Raw genomic sequence first — 16,707 nt, 5'->3', positions numbered from 1 at the left:
AAAAATGGTGGCAGCAGTTTGATCATCTTATTACGGCCTTTCTGATTATAGACCTGGGTAACTTTTCCTAAAATGTGAAACCAAGAACTTAATTTAAGGCAACTCTGCAAACAAAAGTAGGCCAAAATTATTCCAAGATAAAGATCAGGGGAGTTAATAAATTCTTATAGAACAGAATTTTTTAGCTTTTTTCCCCCTTGTTAAATGACAACATTATTTTAAAATGACAACTAGTTTTAGTCCATGAGGCAGACACCCTGTCTACTTTTAAAGCTAGCCTTAGAACTTTCCTCTTTGATAAAGCTTATAGTTAGAGTGGCTCAGGTTATCCTGAGCTATCTCTATAGTTCTGCTGCTATAGGCTTAGACTGCTGGAGGACATAGTGACCCCTTTTTCATCATTCTGCTTCATTCTATCTCTAGCCTGAGTCACTGTGTTTATATTACACATGACTCTATTAGCTCTAAAATATACTTTTATGCAAACCGCAAGGAAATATAAATATTATTTTTCTATTTAAACATTATCGAACAGTTCTCCATTACCCAGAAAACACAAATGCATTTCTGTGCCATATATCCTCCTTGTTTCTGTTGTTAGACTATGTGAATTTACTAGTCTGCTATCGCAAGCTTGACACCACACTCTGCTTGCGTGACGTTGCCATGACAACGTGACATCCATGAACTTGTGTTGAATACAGTAGGCCTCAAAATAATTAAATTGGAAATAGAAAAGCCCTTTATTGTCCAACAATGGGGAGATTCTGGATCCGAATACACGCAATCGTAAAATTAAAAAAAGTCAAAATCATTTCCTAAAATATTCGTAAAAAATTTATAAATTGTGCAAAGTATTTTTAATACATTCTTCTCTAAATCTCCCTCTTGCCACTAGGGGGTGCTGCAGCACCCCCAACACCACAACTTCCTGCGGCCATGACATGTTCTATGAAAAAAATCACATTTTAAAATGTTTTGGGGTTTTTTCTCATTAACAACACGGATAATAAATAACAGATAATTAGAAGGAAGATGACCCTGAAGTTTCTGCTGTAGAAACAAAATCATCTCTTTTAAATCTGTAAAATAACATGAAATAGTTCTTTTTACTGGTGAAAAGCTCACACTTCCTATATATAGTGAGGAAGGGAAGACAGTTGCAGCAGTGAGATAATCTAATGTTATTACTTGTTTTAGAGTTTATATATTCATACATACCACTAAGTACCAGTTAATCAGTTTAATACATAGACTGGTTTGTTGGTTGAACTTTGGACTTCATGTTCAACAAGGACTGATGTCCAAATCAGTTAAAATCTCTTGAATAATATTCTAAATAATAAAAACATTAAAAGTTCTTGATTTATATAGTCCTTGTTTACAATTGTCTTTATTTATAGGCCATTTTTGTTGCTTGTGGTTATGTAGAGAAAAGTCAAAATTAAATTGCGATTTTGGTTGAAATATATTTTAGGCAGAACGCGATCATTAATTAGGACACAGCGTGTCTTTTAGCATCTAATCTGCACAGCGATGAAACAGATTGATTTGTTGTTTGTATATGTTAAAAAAAAGACATGATCAATTAAACTGGGGGAAAAATTTGCAATAAATCGCAATATAAAGAAAAAAAATTGCAATTAGATTATTTTCCAAAATCGTTCAGCCCTAATATCTATTCCATTTTTTTTTTTCAAATAGTAATCTTCCTTCTTTATTTACTTTATTTTTCAAACATTTTTATCAAACTTTTTAATTCAATTAAAGTTTTTTATTTTTTTTTTACAGATTTTAAATTTCCATAATTTATTTTTCAAATTTTGCATTTTCTGACTGAGATCTATGAATTGTCTTTTATACGAAATGCCTTTTTCAGATCACATTATCTTCACTCAGGTAGCTCGTTTTTGACCAATGAATCTGTTGTTGCTAACATCCCGCAGACCAATAGGAACGCGTCTTTTCTCCTCACTCTAGTAGAAGGACCGCCCCCAAAAGCAGAGCTGGTCAGCTATAAAATATGGTTTGGCCTTCTTGGTTGTGGTGGCCCAACATGTTATTGCGAGACATTCAGGATACCAGAGACATACATCCACCGTTTCAAAAATGAATAAGGCAGAAAGAATTAATCAAGCTTAAAAAATAAATAAATATTGGGTCATGTCATCTGATCTGCTGTTTGAAAAAATATGAAATGAAAAAAAAAAATACAAATCTGGTATTGTAAAGACCGAAATATTAAGCATACAAAAAATAACTTGTCAATGAAGGGAACTGATATTTACATTAGTTATGCATAGTTGTTATTTTATATTTTCTTGATCTCCAAATAGCTCAGCAGATAGAAAATAAGAAAAAAAAACAACAACACTCGTGCTAATCCAATATGTCTTATTTCATCATTAATGTAGGTGTGAGTATCCTGAGCGCTTTTGGTTAAAAAGTCAGATCTTAATTAAGTAAAGTTACTGTCATGATGGATATCAGGGAGGCCCAATATGCAGAACACTGACGACACGGATGGAAAGTTTAACAGAGTTTATTGGCAAATTCACACATATAATAAAGACTGATGCAATGGTTCTGGGCTGGGACCGGTTCACTGGCGTCTGTGAGAAAGACAGTTTGGTTAGCGAAGGCTTGGTTGAGACTTGACTGATTGTGTTCAGGTTTGTACCTTGATGAACGTAGAGGAGGCTTTGGGAGCAGAACTGTTGGGTCCGGAGAAAGCTTGGGTTGGCAGAGTCCTTAAGCTGTTTCAGCGTCTTACTTCTAAAGGCTGTTTTGACCTTGGCTTGTGTTTGCAGCTCGGTATCCAGAGCTGCTAGGAAGTCCAGAGAGTGAGTCTTCAGGTTTGGCTCGGAGGGCTGGCTCGGCAGGTTAAGCTCTTCGAGAGCTTCACAGGAGAAAGAACAGGAAACCTCGAAGCAGAGACAAAAGGGTTAGAATCCAGGTTGGACTCAAAGGAGACTTGGTTCACTAGGGATCTATGGCTTAAGTGCTAACCAACTGATTAAGACACTGCGGCGTCGAGGCAAGGTCTGAAGGCAGCTTAAGTAGTCCAGGTCCTCCAGATGAGATCATCAGCTGCAGGTGTGCCGAGCAGCTCAGAAGGGAGGATCCAGGGCGGACTCTGCTGGAGAAAAGGTGTATTTCTCCAGCTCCCAACAGTTACTAATGAGCAATTTAATATTTTACTCATTTAGAGTAGTAATGTTAATGAAATATTACTCAAAGCATATTTGTGCATATAGACCTATATTTTGAGAAAAACTGCTTCCTTTTTCTTAATCAAGTTCATGTAACTCGTTACTACCCACCTCTACCATGATGAATTACTCACGTTGTTAAAGCAATGTTGCACTAATAATAGCTTTGTCATATTATTTACCTCCTGTTCTGATCAAATAGGAGGTAATTTAAATGAAAGGTTCGCTCATATTCAGAATTGAAACTTCTGAAAGTACTTGAAATATGAAATTATTACATACTGTTCAATAAATGATCAGTGTTTTTAATTCAGAGTAATTTTCATTTGAATGTGCTTTACTGGAGGCATCCATGTTTGTCAAAGAACACTACTGCCAGTTTGTTAGCGAAGCTGTTGAGCTTGACTCGATTGGTTCAGGTTGTCCTGATGAACGTAGGGGAGCTTTGGGGCAGACTGTGGTCCGAGAAAGCTGGGTGGCAGAGTCATTAGCTGTATCGCGTCTATTCTAAAGGCTGGTTTTGAAACATGGTTTGTGATTTAGTTCGTAATCAGATTGCTAGGTAAGTCCAAGTAGTGAGCTTCAGTTTGGCTCGGAGCTGGCTGGCGTTAAGTTTTCGAGAGCGTCACAGGAGATAAGAACAGGAAACCTCAGAAGAGAACAAAAGGTTAGAATCAGGTTGGATCAAGGAGATGGTTCACTAGGGATCTATGCTTAAGTGCCTCATGATAAGACATGCGGCGTCGAGCAAGTCTGAAGGCAGCTAAAAGTAGTCAGGTCCTCAATGAGATCACAGTGCAGGTTCAAGCCAGAAGGGAGGTCTTCCAGGCGGACTCTGCTTGAGACAAGAGTGACTTTTCAGCTCCCAACGTTACATGAGCTGCCACCTACTGGTTTGTGACGTCACGGTGCGGTATCGGCTGTTGATCAAGTCCCAGTGCTGTATCTGGTGTTTGTCACAACGCGCTATTATCCAAGTCATCTTGAAAACATTCTTCTTCCAAATGTTGGCTACATATTACGTGTTTTTTCTCTGGCCAGAAGTTCGATGGCAAATCCTCCCTCTTCAAGTTGGCGATCCAACGACCAACCCGTCCGTGGAGGATCAGGAATCAGAAAGGTGGAATAACTATTTTTTCACTTCTACCCGATGTATTCCACCATCCAGCTGCCATGCACGTGGGCATTGTCAGTTTCACTATAGCTCTGGTGAATTTCAATGGTGAAGTCCTCTGGAAATCTTCAATAATTGTTGTTGATTGCAGATGTGTCTAGTAGTTCCCATTGATTTTGCTTGTAAAGCGGGGAGAATGGCGCTAGGCTTACCGCACCGTGACGTCACTGCTGGAAGATGGCAGGAGGGAGGGGCTACTATATTTGGGTAAAAATGGCCGCTCCTGGATTTTGTGATTGCAACGAAAATTATTGTTTTTATTCTTTTACTGATTAACGCTAAATTTATTAAATTGGCACAAACTTATTAGTTTTAGGTATAAATAATGATCCATTGATTATTCCAGACTTTACCTTAAAAAATGCTATTACACGAAAAGTTATGAAAATATATCTATTTCTATTATTGCATACCAGTGCTGCATCATTATCCCTTCCCAGTATGCTTATAACTGGGTAATACATATTCTTGTTTCTTATATTTAAGTCTACCATTGCAAACATTTTCTGTTTCTTCTCTAAGGAGCTATTCTGATGTCACTCTGTCCCTGCTGGGTTACTTCTCTCTCCTCATCATCTGGATCCACCTGCATAATCCCTCTTCCCTTCCTGCTGCTCCAGTTGCAAAACAAACACATTATTTGGACATGTTTGTTTGCATCCACTTGTAGCCTTTGGAGCCTTTATTTCTTTCAGCTTCTCTGCACTAAAGATCTGATCTCCTCTGTCAGCAGTGAGGGGAGAGACGGGCCGACGATGGCTAAGCGTTTAAAAAGAAATATTGGTCCTAATATTGACCCCATTTGATTGGATACAAATAATTTTTTAATGCTTTCATTAGCATTTTGAAAATTGATATATGAGTTATTAAATATATATTAATTTTTTATGATAAATACATTTACATGATACTATGACAGCCTTGGGACTGCCCAAAAAAGGAGTGTCAGCCCACATGGCACTCACAATGGCCAGTCCAGCCCAACGAGAATGGGATCTGTAAAACACACTTTGAAAAGAATGCAATTCATAAAACTCAATCTGAAAATATATAATTTAAAAAGTAAATTATAAAAAAATAATGAAATATTAAAAGTATAGTGGAGGATTTTTGCAAATTTTTTGAAACTCTCCGCTTAAAAAAAAAGCATATGCAAAACCCTGTACCTGCTCCAGAGAGTGAACACCTATTAAACGCGTGCGAGAGCGTGCATTAGCCCAGTTTTCCTCATGCACGCTCTGTTTAAAAGTTGCTGTTCTCATAGCTCATACAAGCTTACTGTGTCTGAACGTCTGCCCTGACCCCTAAATCCCTCAATCACTATATAGAGCGGGCTCTATATAGTGGACTATAGCAAACTCAGTTAACTGACCATTCAGACAGATGCTCACTGCTTTTTGCTCCTCGTTGTTCACATAACTCCTTCTCCACCGCGTGGAGCCTGCACCATCTTTGTTATTAGTCGCCGCTGTCGATAGCAACAGACTATGGCGACAGACTATGGCGACAGACTGTGGCGACAGACTGTGGCGACAGCGGGCCGCTGTGAGAGCAAATCCCATAATGCTTTGTGAGGAGAGCAATCCGTTCAAAGCATTTTAGTTTATTTCTTCCTCTTCTGAGACATTTCTTTTCTTTTCATATACCTCGTAGTCACTTTTTCTCTTACGACCCTCGGCCATTTTCAAAGAACCGCGATGGGAAAGGTGATCTTCAATGACCGTCTGAAACCGTAGCTAACCTAAGATATGCGGCTGAAAGTGTGCATCGGCAGAAAAATATAGCTAACGAGACAAGATGGCCTTATGTAAATATTTCACCGGAATGATTGACAGTTAGGCGGACCACTTATTTAGATGATCCACCTGGAAATAAAAGATTGTCCTCTATACCTTTAAAAAAAGATGAAAACAAACTATTTGACAAAATTATTGGAGAAAACAGCAAAGTTTCTCTCAAAAACCTTTTAGGAAACTGAATTCTTCTCTTGCAACTATAATGGAATAAAATCCCCCCCATTGCCATGCCAGTTACCATAGCAACTGGACAGCATGGTTCTCATTGTCAAGGCTATGTACTTCAGCATACCAACACACACTCATGCATTACTCTACAAATATCCCCACTAACATGGCCTACGGTGCTCATGTTGGACAAAAGAAGCGGTGTGTGTGTGGGTGTGTGTGTGTGTGTGTGTGTGTGTGTTATCGGTCCACACACACAAAGAAAAGCCTGGATTCTGCACCAACAGGTGGCCAAACAGTAGCTGACTGCAACACCTTCTCCTTCTTATCAGTTACGCTGGCATCCAATCAGCAGGTACTTACTGCCAAAGCTCAATCAACAAATGAACAGTAAACACATCTGACAACATGGCAAGATTCCTCCTCTTCCTCTGCACCCTCCATGTCAATCCAGTTGGAATCAGTGACATTTCTTAATTAATTTGACTGCTTTGCCAAATGTAAGAAAAGTACTTCAGTCTCACAGTAGAAGAGATATTTGTGGCAGAAGGGGAATCAGGATCCGCATCCTTACCTCATCCCATTTAATGAAGTTGCTTCCGTTCCTCAGGGTGTGTGAGACACGGGGAGGCTGGAGTTTCAGCGCATGGACCCCTGGCTGAGCACTTGCCATGGCTTCACACACACATTAAACTCTCCCCCCGCACACTCAGAGAGATGCTGGAGATGCTCAAACACCAGGAGGATGCGTCTCAACCATGTTCCGCCAAAACTCTTCAGAAGTCAGAAGCTCTGCTGCAGCAGCATCTTCTCCTCCTTTTCCTTTATCATTTCACTCCTCTTTTTGCACTCCCCTCTCTCTTTGCTCTGCCTCTCCTTTCCTCACACCTCCCTCTCCTCTTCCTCCCTCCCTCCTTGGGCTCGTCTCCCCCTCTCTCCTCTGTTGGTGCTGCATCTCGCAGAGAGACAGACTGAAACAGATGCCTTCGTGGGAGACAGGATGCGCGCGTGTGCGTGAGGCGAGCACGTGCACGTCCTGCCTCCGCAAATTGACTCATCTCTGACATGCGCACAATGGCAGCTTCCCACAGATGGGGGAGGGATAAGCGAATGCGGGAGCTGGAGTGACAAGAAGATAGGAGGAAAGGAGGTAGATAGCAAAGTGGAAAGGAAAAAAAGGAGATAAAAGACAGAAGGAAGCAAAGACAATGTTTGGAGTTACATGAGGCCGCGTTTGAAGACACCATCAAGTATGCAGAGATGCACCGTCCCATCCATATGTTTGTCACAGGCATTAATCTGCTTCCCTTCCTCTGGGAAGGCTGTCCATGATATTCCGAAGCCTAGTTTGAGGGATTTATTCCTGGTCAACCTTAATGAGCTTTGTCATGGAGCTTAGAAGAAAAGAAAGCCCCTGGATGCTTCAGTTTATTTCTATAGCTCCAATTCACATTATGTCATCTCAAGGCACTTTACAATTCAACCAGGTCAGCCAGTCAAATTGATTCAAAGTTTTCTATCTAAGGAAAACCAGTTGATTGCATCGACTAATTAACTCAAAGATAATCCCTCACACTAAGCATGCTTGTAGCGACAGTGGAGAAGAAAAACAGAAGAAACCTCCAGCAGAACCAGGCTCAGTGTGAGCGGCCATCTGCTGAGGCCCACTGGGGTTCAAGGAGACAGAAGCAGACATAGAAAAAGAAGCATAGATACAAAAGGCAACTGTCAACCAGCTCCACAGGCGGCACCATCCAGGAAACACACAGCCAGGTAGACGAGCTCCGAGCCAGCTCCCATGTCAGAGGATGAAGAGAGCACATCCAGTTAGTCACAGTCAGAGTTCCGACATGGACAACTAATTGCTTTTTTTTTTTTACCATGAATAAAATGCAATTCTGCTTTGCATTACTGATGATAAACGTATCTGACTATTGTAAATATGAAGTAGACAATTCAGTTTATTTATACAGCATCAGTTCACTTCACGTAATCTTAAGGCACTTTAGAAATAATAATATAACAATAATCAGATCATCCAGTCAGATCGGTTAAAGGTTTTATTTTAAAGCAAAACCAGCAGATTGTATCCAGTCATTGGATTTGCAGGTTTCTCTCGTCCTGTTTGAGCACGTAGAGATATTCTTTTTCATTGTGTTCCTGTCTCTAAAGAAATCCCTCACACTGTGCATGCCTGAAGCGACAGTGGGGGGAAAAAACTCAGTTTTAATAGAAAGAAACCTCCAGCAGAAGCAGGGTTAGTGTGAGCGGCCCTCTGCCAATGGCAACTTGGGTTTAAGGAGACAGAAGTTTACATACAAGACGCTTATAGAAGCATTGATCTATAAATAATTTCTATGTTAGAAAAGGAACCTGTAAAATAGCTCCACAGGTGTCTCTGCCTATGAAATAGGCAATCAAGCAGGAAACTTAGCCAGTTCTCATTCTCAAAGGCTGACAGAGAGCGCATACAGTTAAAGCTGAACCTATAGCTATGTCCTCCAGCAGTCTAAGCCTATAGCAGCATAACTATAGAGATAACTCAGGATAACCTGAGCCACTCTAACTATAAGCTTTATCAAAAAGGAAAGTTCTAAGGCTAGCTTTAAAAGTAGACAGGGTGTCTGCCTCACAGACTAAAACTGGTTGTCCTTTTAAAATGATGTCATTTAACAAGGAGAAAAAGCTACCAAATTCTGTTTCATAAAGATTTATTAAGTCCCATGATCTTAATCTTGGAATAATTTTGGCCTACTTTTGTTTACAGAGTTGCCTTAAATTAAGTTCTTGGTTTTGAATTTTGAATTGGTTTGGGAATTTGTTTTGTTACATTTTGAATTGAAAAAGGTTCCTGGATGGGAAGCTAAACGTTTTCAAACCTTGGAAACAAAGACCAGTGGATTGTTTTTTAAACTTTTTCAGAATGATTATGACCTGTATGACTGAGAATCTTCACCAGCATAAGTTCTTGGTTACACATTTTAGGAAAAGTCACCCAGGTCTATAATCAACAGGCCATAATAAGATTGTCATACTGCTGCCATCATGTTTTACACCTATTTCTCTCTGAATGGCAGTGTTCATTTTAAACCAAATGTAACACCTTCCAAAAAGTTCAGCTTCTGTCTTGTCGGTCCATGAAATATTATATATTATATACAATTTAAGGATTTTATGATCCTTCCAGGGAAATTTCAGAGGGTTGTTCATGTCGCTATGGGTGTCATCAGCAGTAAAAAAAAATATATAAAAAAACAGTAGCCATTGAGTTGAGTTCTCTCATGGTGCCATTTTTACCTAAACCGATCTAAAAGGGCATGCTGAGCTTTAGAAATTGCTTTAGGGTATTTTATGATTTCCTGGGTTATTTGTCGATAGACTCCTTTGAGTAATTTCTTTGACTCACCCATACTGAGAAAGTTCCTCACTGTTCCTTGGTTCTATTCATTTGAGGATTATGACTCTGTCTGGTTTCCTGCAGTTCAAAACCTTTAAAATAGTTTTGTTGCACCTCTTCCCACACTGGTATGGAGGGAATTTTGTTGCAAACAAAAAACACTTTTTGTAAATGAAAATCTCCAAAGGGGTTTGGTTAAATGCAGAGTTAATTCATTGCTTTGTGCTTATAACAGTGTAATGACAATAAAGTTCAATTCTATTAAAAGTTTGAAAAAGTTAAAATTTGAATGTCAGAGTAAAAAATAAATTTAAACCATTTTTTTTCTTTATTACAAAGTTTCATTACCCGATTGCATTTTTTATTTATTTCCATTGCAAAAACATGTTCTTTGCTTAAGATAGATTGATAGATATCAATGGATTCCTTCATGTCTTTTGATGGAAAGAAAAATAAAGAAAACTCCTGTTACTACAGATCTTGTTGCCTTTAGAAGGTTCTGTTAAAGGTGTAGCAGAGAATTTTTTATCAGGTGGATCATACAGGTGCTGGTCATAAAATTAGAATATCATGAAAAAGTAGATTGATTTCAGTAATTCCATTTAAAAAGTGAAACTTGTATATTATATTCATACATTACATACAAACTCATATATTTCAGATGTTTATTTTGTTTAATTTTGATGATTACAAATGACAACAAATGAAAATCTCAAATTCATCATATCAGAAAATTAGAATATTACTGAAGACCAATAAAAACAAAGGATTTATAGAAATGTTGGCCAACTGAAAAGTATGAACATGAAAAGTATGAGCATGTACAGCACTCAGTATTTAGTTGGGCCTCCTTTGGCCTGTATTACTGCAGCAATGCGGCGTGGCATGGAGTCGATCAGTCTGTGGCACTGCTCAGGTGTTATGATAGCCCAGGTTGCTCTAATAGTGGCTTTTAGCTCTTCTGAATTGTTGGGTCTGGTGTATTGCATCTTCTTCTTCACAATACCCCATAGATTTTCTATGGGGTTAAGGTCAGGAGAGTTTGCTGGCCAATTAAGAACAGGGATACCATGGTCCTTCAACCAGGTACTGGTAGCTTTGGCACTGTGTGCAGGTGCCAAGTCCTGTTGGAAAATGAAATCTGCATCTCCAAAAAGTTGGTCAGCTGCAGGAAGCATGAAGTGCTCTAAAACTTCCTGGTATGTGGCTGCGTTGACCCTGGACCTCAGAAAACACAATGGACCAACACCAGCAGATGACATGGCACCCCAAACCATCACTGACTGTGGAAACTTTACACTGGACTTCAAGCAACGTGGATGAAGTGCCTCTCTTCTTTTCCTCCAGACTCTGGGACCTTGATTTCCAAAGGAAATGCAAAATTTACTTTCATCAGAGAACATGACTTTGGACCACTCACCAGCAGTCCAGTCCTGTTTCTCTTTAGACGCTTCTGACGCTGTCTGTGGTTCAAGAGTGGCTTGACACAAGGAATGCGACAGCAGAAACCCATGTCTTTCATACGTCTGTGTGTGGTGGTTCTTGAAGCACTCACTCCAGCTGCAGTCCACTCTTTGTGAATCTCCCCCACATTTTTGAAGGGGTTTTGTTTCACAATCCTCTCCAGGGTGCGGTTATCTCTCTTGCTTGTACACTTTTTTCGACCACATCTTTTCCTTCCCTTCGCCTCTCTATTAATGTGCTTGGACACTGAGCTCTGTGAACAGCCAGCCTCTTTAGCGATGACCTTTTGTGTCTTGCCCTCCTTGTGCAAGGTGTCGATGGTCGTCTTTTGGACAACTGTCAAGTCAGCAGTCTTCCCCATGATTGTGTAGCCTATAGAACTAGACTGAAAGACCATTTAAAGGCTTTTGCAGGTGGTTTGAGTTAATTAGCTGATTAGAGTGTGGCACCAGGGGCCATCAATTTTGAACCTTTTCACAATATTCTAATTTTCTGATATGATGAATTTGAGATTTTCATTTGTTGTCATTTGTAATCATCAAAATTAAACAAAATAAACATCTGAAATATATGAGTTTGTATGTAATGTATGAATATAATATACAAGTTTCACTTTTTAAATGGAATTACTGAAATCAATCTACTTTTTCATGATATTCTAATTTTATGACCAGCACCTGTATAAATAAGTGGTCCTCTTAATTGTCAATCATTCAGGGGATATGTTTAAGTAAGGCGGCTTTGTGCTCCTTCCGTTAGCTATCTTTTTCTGCACATGCGCACTTTCAGGCATATATCTATGGTGAACTATGGTTTCAGACAGTCAATGAAGCTCACCTTTCCCACCATGGTTCTTTCAAAATGGCAGAGGGTCGTAAGAGAAAGAGTGTATTCGAAGTGTATTAGAAGAAAAGAAAGGCCTCGAAAGAGGCAGATATATCCAGGAGTGCTTTGCCCGGGGGGGCTTCCCCACAAAGCATTATGGGATGTTGCCATAGGCTGCCACTACCTGACAGCGGACGACTAATAACAAAGATGGCACATGCACCGCGCAGAGGAGGAGGAGTTACATGACCAATGGGGAGTAAAAAGTAGTGGTCCTCTGAACGGTCAGTTAACTGAGTTCCATATAAAGTCCACTATATAGAGGATTTATATGGAGGGATTTAGGGGTTAGGGCAGATGTTCGGACACAGTAAGCTTGTATGAGCAATAAGAACAGCAACTTTTAACCTGAAATGGGTTCCTGCACGCTCTCCTTAATAGGCGTTCCCTCCTTGGAGCAGGTACAGGGTTGTGCATGTGCATTTTTTTAAAGTGGAAAGAGTCTTTTAAAAGATTCCCGAAAATCTTCCACTATACCTGTCATGGTTTTGGTTATATTGTGCTTTACTTTGTTCTATGTTCCCTAGTTTTATTGGTTATATTCCTTTTTTGTTGTAATTTCTAGATTTGTTAGTTCTCATGTTTTTCTGTTGTCCTCTGTTGCCCTCTTGTGTGTGTGTGTTCCTTTCCCCTTGTCTCGCTCGTTGTCTCCTCTCACACCTGCTCCTTGTCAGCTCGTTAGCCCTCCCTTTGTCTCTGTTAGCTATATATACTCTCCCTCTGCTCTCACTCTTTGTTGGTTCCTTGTTGTTGCTGGTCCTGTCGTTGCCGTTGTCCTCTCACCTCGTCTCTTCCTGGCTCCTTGTGCGCATTTCCCTTCATGTCTCCGTGGTTCTGGTCTGAATTACATTTTAGTTGGATTTTTGGATTTTGCCTCTGTTATTAGTGTTTTTCATTAAAACTACAAGAATTCACCTCAGCCTCTCTGCCTCTGCATTTTGGGTCCTCTAAACTACAACCAAGATGTGACAATACCTTTAAATTTATGCAGAATAAGGAGTCCTTATTGGTGAAACATTCCTCAAGGAAACAAACATAAAGCAAATTTCAGATATATTATAACTGTGAACAGATTTTATGTTTAGTAACAAGACTAATTAAATCTGAGGATGGAACAAACTATCAGGATGGACACATTTTTAACAATTAACTACTATCATGAGGTTGAGCCAGTTCAAAACATAAAGCATTTCTCCCTTTAAATGCTAAATCTAAAGCCTGCAGGTCTGATTCAGTGAGGAGTCAGATGAATACATGGGAATGGTTCATGAAGTATGAGTAATGGTTGGCAACTAGAGCTGAATAAGGACATTCGAGGACACAACCTCGTCTGTAAAAATTAGCTCCATGCGTGTTCAGTTTAGAAATAAGCAATTGGCTCATATCCAGTTGTGCCTTCTTTCCAGTATGTGCAGCAAAACATTCAGTAGCTTACAAAGCAGCAGCTGAGATAGTTACGTAAAACACTTCTGTATTTATTATACAAGCAACCTTGGTGGCAAAACAAGAAGCTCTGCAAATGCACTGACATGGACGTGTTAGAGAGGCAGCAATTCTTCTACATATGATGTGATGTCTGATTTCTGCAGCAACCGGCTGTAAAAAAGAAGCAAACCTGAGCCAAGCCAGATTACTTCAGATCTTTTTACCTTTTGTCCCAAATTTGTAGCAAAAAAGGAAAGATAATGAGCTCAAATGTGGTCTGCAGGGTCTGCAAGGTCCTCCTCTGTCTTAAAGCTGAGTGTAACTGTTTCATAGAAAACCACTGGTAATCTAAAGTTGTCTACTTTGTCTAATATATTACCTACTCTAAATAAAGTTAAGAAAGTAAATAAGTTCAAATTAAAATTCAGTCAGTTCTTAAAGAAAAATAAAAAGCTTATTTAAAAAGTTAAGCTAAGTTGAAAAGAAAAATAAATAAATGTGTGTATGTGCATGGATGTGCTGAGGGTTATGTTGAAATAACTGTTTCTTTCCTTCTTAAAGTTTTTTCATGACTTTCTTATAGAAGCCCTCTTTGGATTTCTTTGTTTTTACCATACAAGTAAAAGTTATCTATTTGGTGAATGCTGACCTTGATTTCTCCCGTGAAAATACTTTCTCAAAAATTACACTATTGACATGAAATTTTGAATTTCAAAGTATTTGTCATAGTGCCCTATAAAGAGTTAAAAAAATTTAAATAATTTATGAGACAGATCAAGTAATGCAGGACTGTCAGTTGTAAAAATAATGAATTATTTTGCTTGAGGTTTCAAATGTCTGTTATAAAAAACTAATCTTTAAAGAGACACTGTGTTAGAACACTGCCATCTAGTGGTACGCTAAATGAATTACAAACCACTGAGAAATGCGCCCTGATGCTGTGCCGTTTATGAACTAATAACCACTATGGACGCCGGGAAGTGTCATAAAATTTACAGGGTCAACATCCTGCATGAGTTCAAGAGTACCGTCGGGTGATTCAGAACAATCCATCATTCTGTCTTTTTGTATCAGACTATTTACAATGTAATGTCTGCAGCACTAGTGATTAAATCATGATGAGTAACTGGTATTACTTTGGTCTATTCTTGATCAACATCAACTAGCATTAGTTGGTTTTGATGTAGTCCAGGGGTGTCAAAGTCGTTCCAGAAAGGGCCGTGTGGCTGCTGGTTTTCTTTCCACCCAAGCAGTAGCACACCAGACTCCATTCATCCCATCAAGTCATCAGGTTAAGATTAGACTCACCTTGATGAGATGAATGGAGTCTGGTGTGCTACTGCTTGGGTGGAAAGAAAACCAGCAGCCACACGGCCCTTACTGGAACGCCTTTGACACCTGTGATGTAGTCTATGGTGGGTTCAGGATCTATGGACTCAGAGGTGATGGAGAACTGTCGGGATAGTGCTTCAGGCTTGATGTTCTTGGAACCTGGGATAATAGTAAAGTTGAAGCGTGAGCTAAATTAATTGAAGAAAGGTGGAAAATCTCTGATTTTCTTATGCGACTGAGAGAAGATTATGGTTTCCAGCTTGTATGCCAATAGCTATCTCTGCTGGTAGGACAGAGTAGTTGCTGGACAAAAAACAGTGCATAGCATTACACCAAAATAAACACCCCTGGTACATTTAATTTCTGTCCATCAGAAAGCCTGGAACCAATTTCAAGCCCTTGCCTTGTGAATTTTCTTGTCCTGTTAAAAGCTACGGCAGAGTAGACTCTCGTTTTCTCCTGGTTATTGTCATAATGGGCTTTAAAGATCTGACCCACATGCAGAGAACCACTCAGAGACCAAGGGTAAAAGTTAACTGGTTTATTGAGGGTTAGCAAAAACACAGATGGAGATATTCGGCTGGGCAATACTGTTGGACCTCAGCGGACTGGTGAACCGGAACCGGAAACTCTGAAGGAGAGATCGCAATGATCAGTTCAGGGACCGTGGGAAAAAAGCCTGCCTGCCGAAGAACAAAGACAACGCAAGTTTAGACTCAGAGAGACAAGGCTAAGGTTAGACTCTGCTAATCTTAGTTTGGCTAGAGTACCCAATACTGGCAACACTCTAGCATCTAAGTAGTGACAGCCCGCTGCTCAAATACTCCTCTGGTAAAGACCCAACAAGCTGTAGGTGTTCAACGAGGCCCAACGAGAACAGTGCCCCATCTGGTGGTGGAGAGAAAAAAAAAACACAAAAACAACCCACACAAACTGGAATCCTAACAGTTATTACTACTTTTTCTTTTCTCGGTTACTTCCTCTTCCCTCTCGCTGGATCTCTTACAAAAGATGAATGTAATTACTTAGAACAGAGTGACCCAGTATTCATGCCAGACAAGCGTTTATTTAGAATAAACAGGAACATGATAGCAGTTGCTGCAGCGACTAGGTGTCAGAAGCAGGAGCGTCTTTTGGAGAGACACAGAGGTTAGTGACTGTGATAATCTGACAGATGATGATTATGAACGCGCTAGTCACTAACCTGTTTGACAGTACAGTCCAGCGCCCAAGGACCAAGGATGATTCCAGGCGGTAGACGCTGCCAGAGAGATCCAGTCGCAGGAGACTGCAGAGCTGACAGGAGATCTGATCAGAGATGACCAAGGCAGACAGGATAATCCAAAGGGTGAAGTCAAGAGGCAGGTCCAGGTTCAATCCACAAAAAAGTCTGACAGGAGGCAGCAGGCAGGCTTAATGGTCCAAAGGCAGAAACAGATCAGGATTAGACAATCAGAACACTAAAGTAAGCTAGAAAAACTCTCTACACCAAAGGCTCAAGAATAATCTGGCGCTGTTGGCTGGGAAACAGATAGCTTAGATAGGAAACTGGAACAGGTGGATCAGATAAGGAACAGGGCAGAGCTAGACAGGTGAAGGAAATGAGCATTTAAGCCAGCCATCAGCCACAAATCATGGCAAAGAAAAGAAATCACATGTGATTCCAATTTAACACACAAAATTCCCTTGCATTTCACATGTGATTCCCATCTTTCACATGAAAATTCCTTGAACTTCCCATGTGATTCCCATCTTCCAGGTGTGGGTCACATATGATCAAGCATTTTGTTCATGTATTCCATGTTCCATCTAACTTTTGATGACATGTGGAACTTGTGATGGTATAGTTCTCAC

At 39.8% G+C, this 16,707-nt stretch overlaps 1 protein-coding gene across 1 annotated transcript in view; it reads right to left on the bottom strand.

The window, feature by feature from the left end:
• LOC119773964 (1-phosphatidylinositol 4,5-bisphosphate phosphodiesterase beta-1) overlaps positions 1-7,339 on the bottom strand; it is a 75,604-nt gene extending 68,265 nt beyond the window's left edge. Inside the window, exon 1 of the mRNA XM_038271205.1 lies at positions 6,925-7,339. Coding sequence (XP_038127133.1) covers positions 6,925-7,023 — 99 coding nt within the window. The 5' untranslated portion in view covers positions 7,024-7,339. The remainder of the gene's footprint in view (positions 1-6,924) is intronic.
• Positions 7,340-16,707: the final 9,368 nt, after the last annotated feature.

The sequence above is a fragment of the Cyprinodon tularosa genome, unplaced genomic scaffold (assembly GCF_016077235.1).
Source record: "Cyprinodon tularosa strain WSP-4 unplaced genomic scaffold, ASM1607723v1 ctg794, whole genome shotgun sequence".
Taxonomy (NCBI): domain Eukaryota; kingdom Metazoa; phylum Chordata; class Actinopteri; order Cyprinodontiformes; family Cyprinodontidae; genus Cyprinodon; species Cyprinodon tularosa.
The sequence above is the reverse complement of the archived record's forward strand: the minus strand, read 5'-3'. Positions and strand labels throughout refer to the sequence as shown.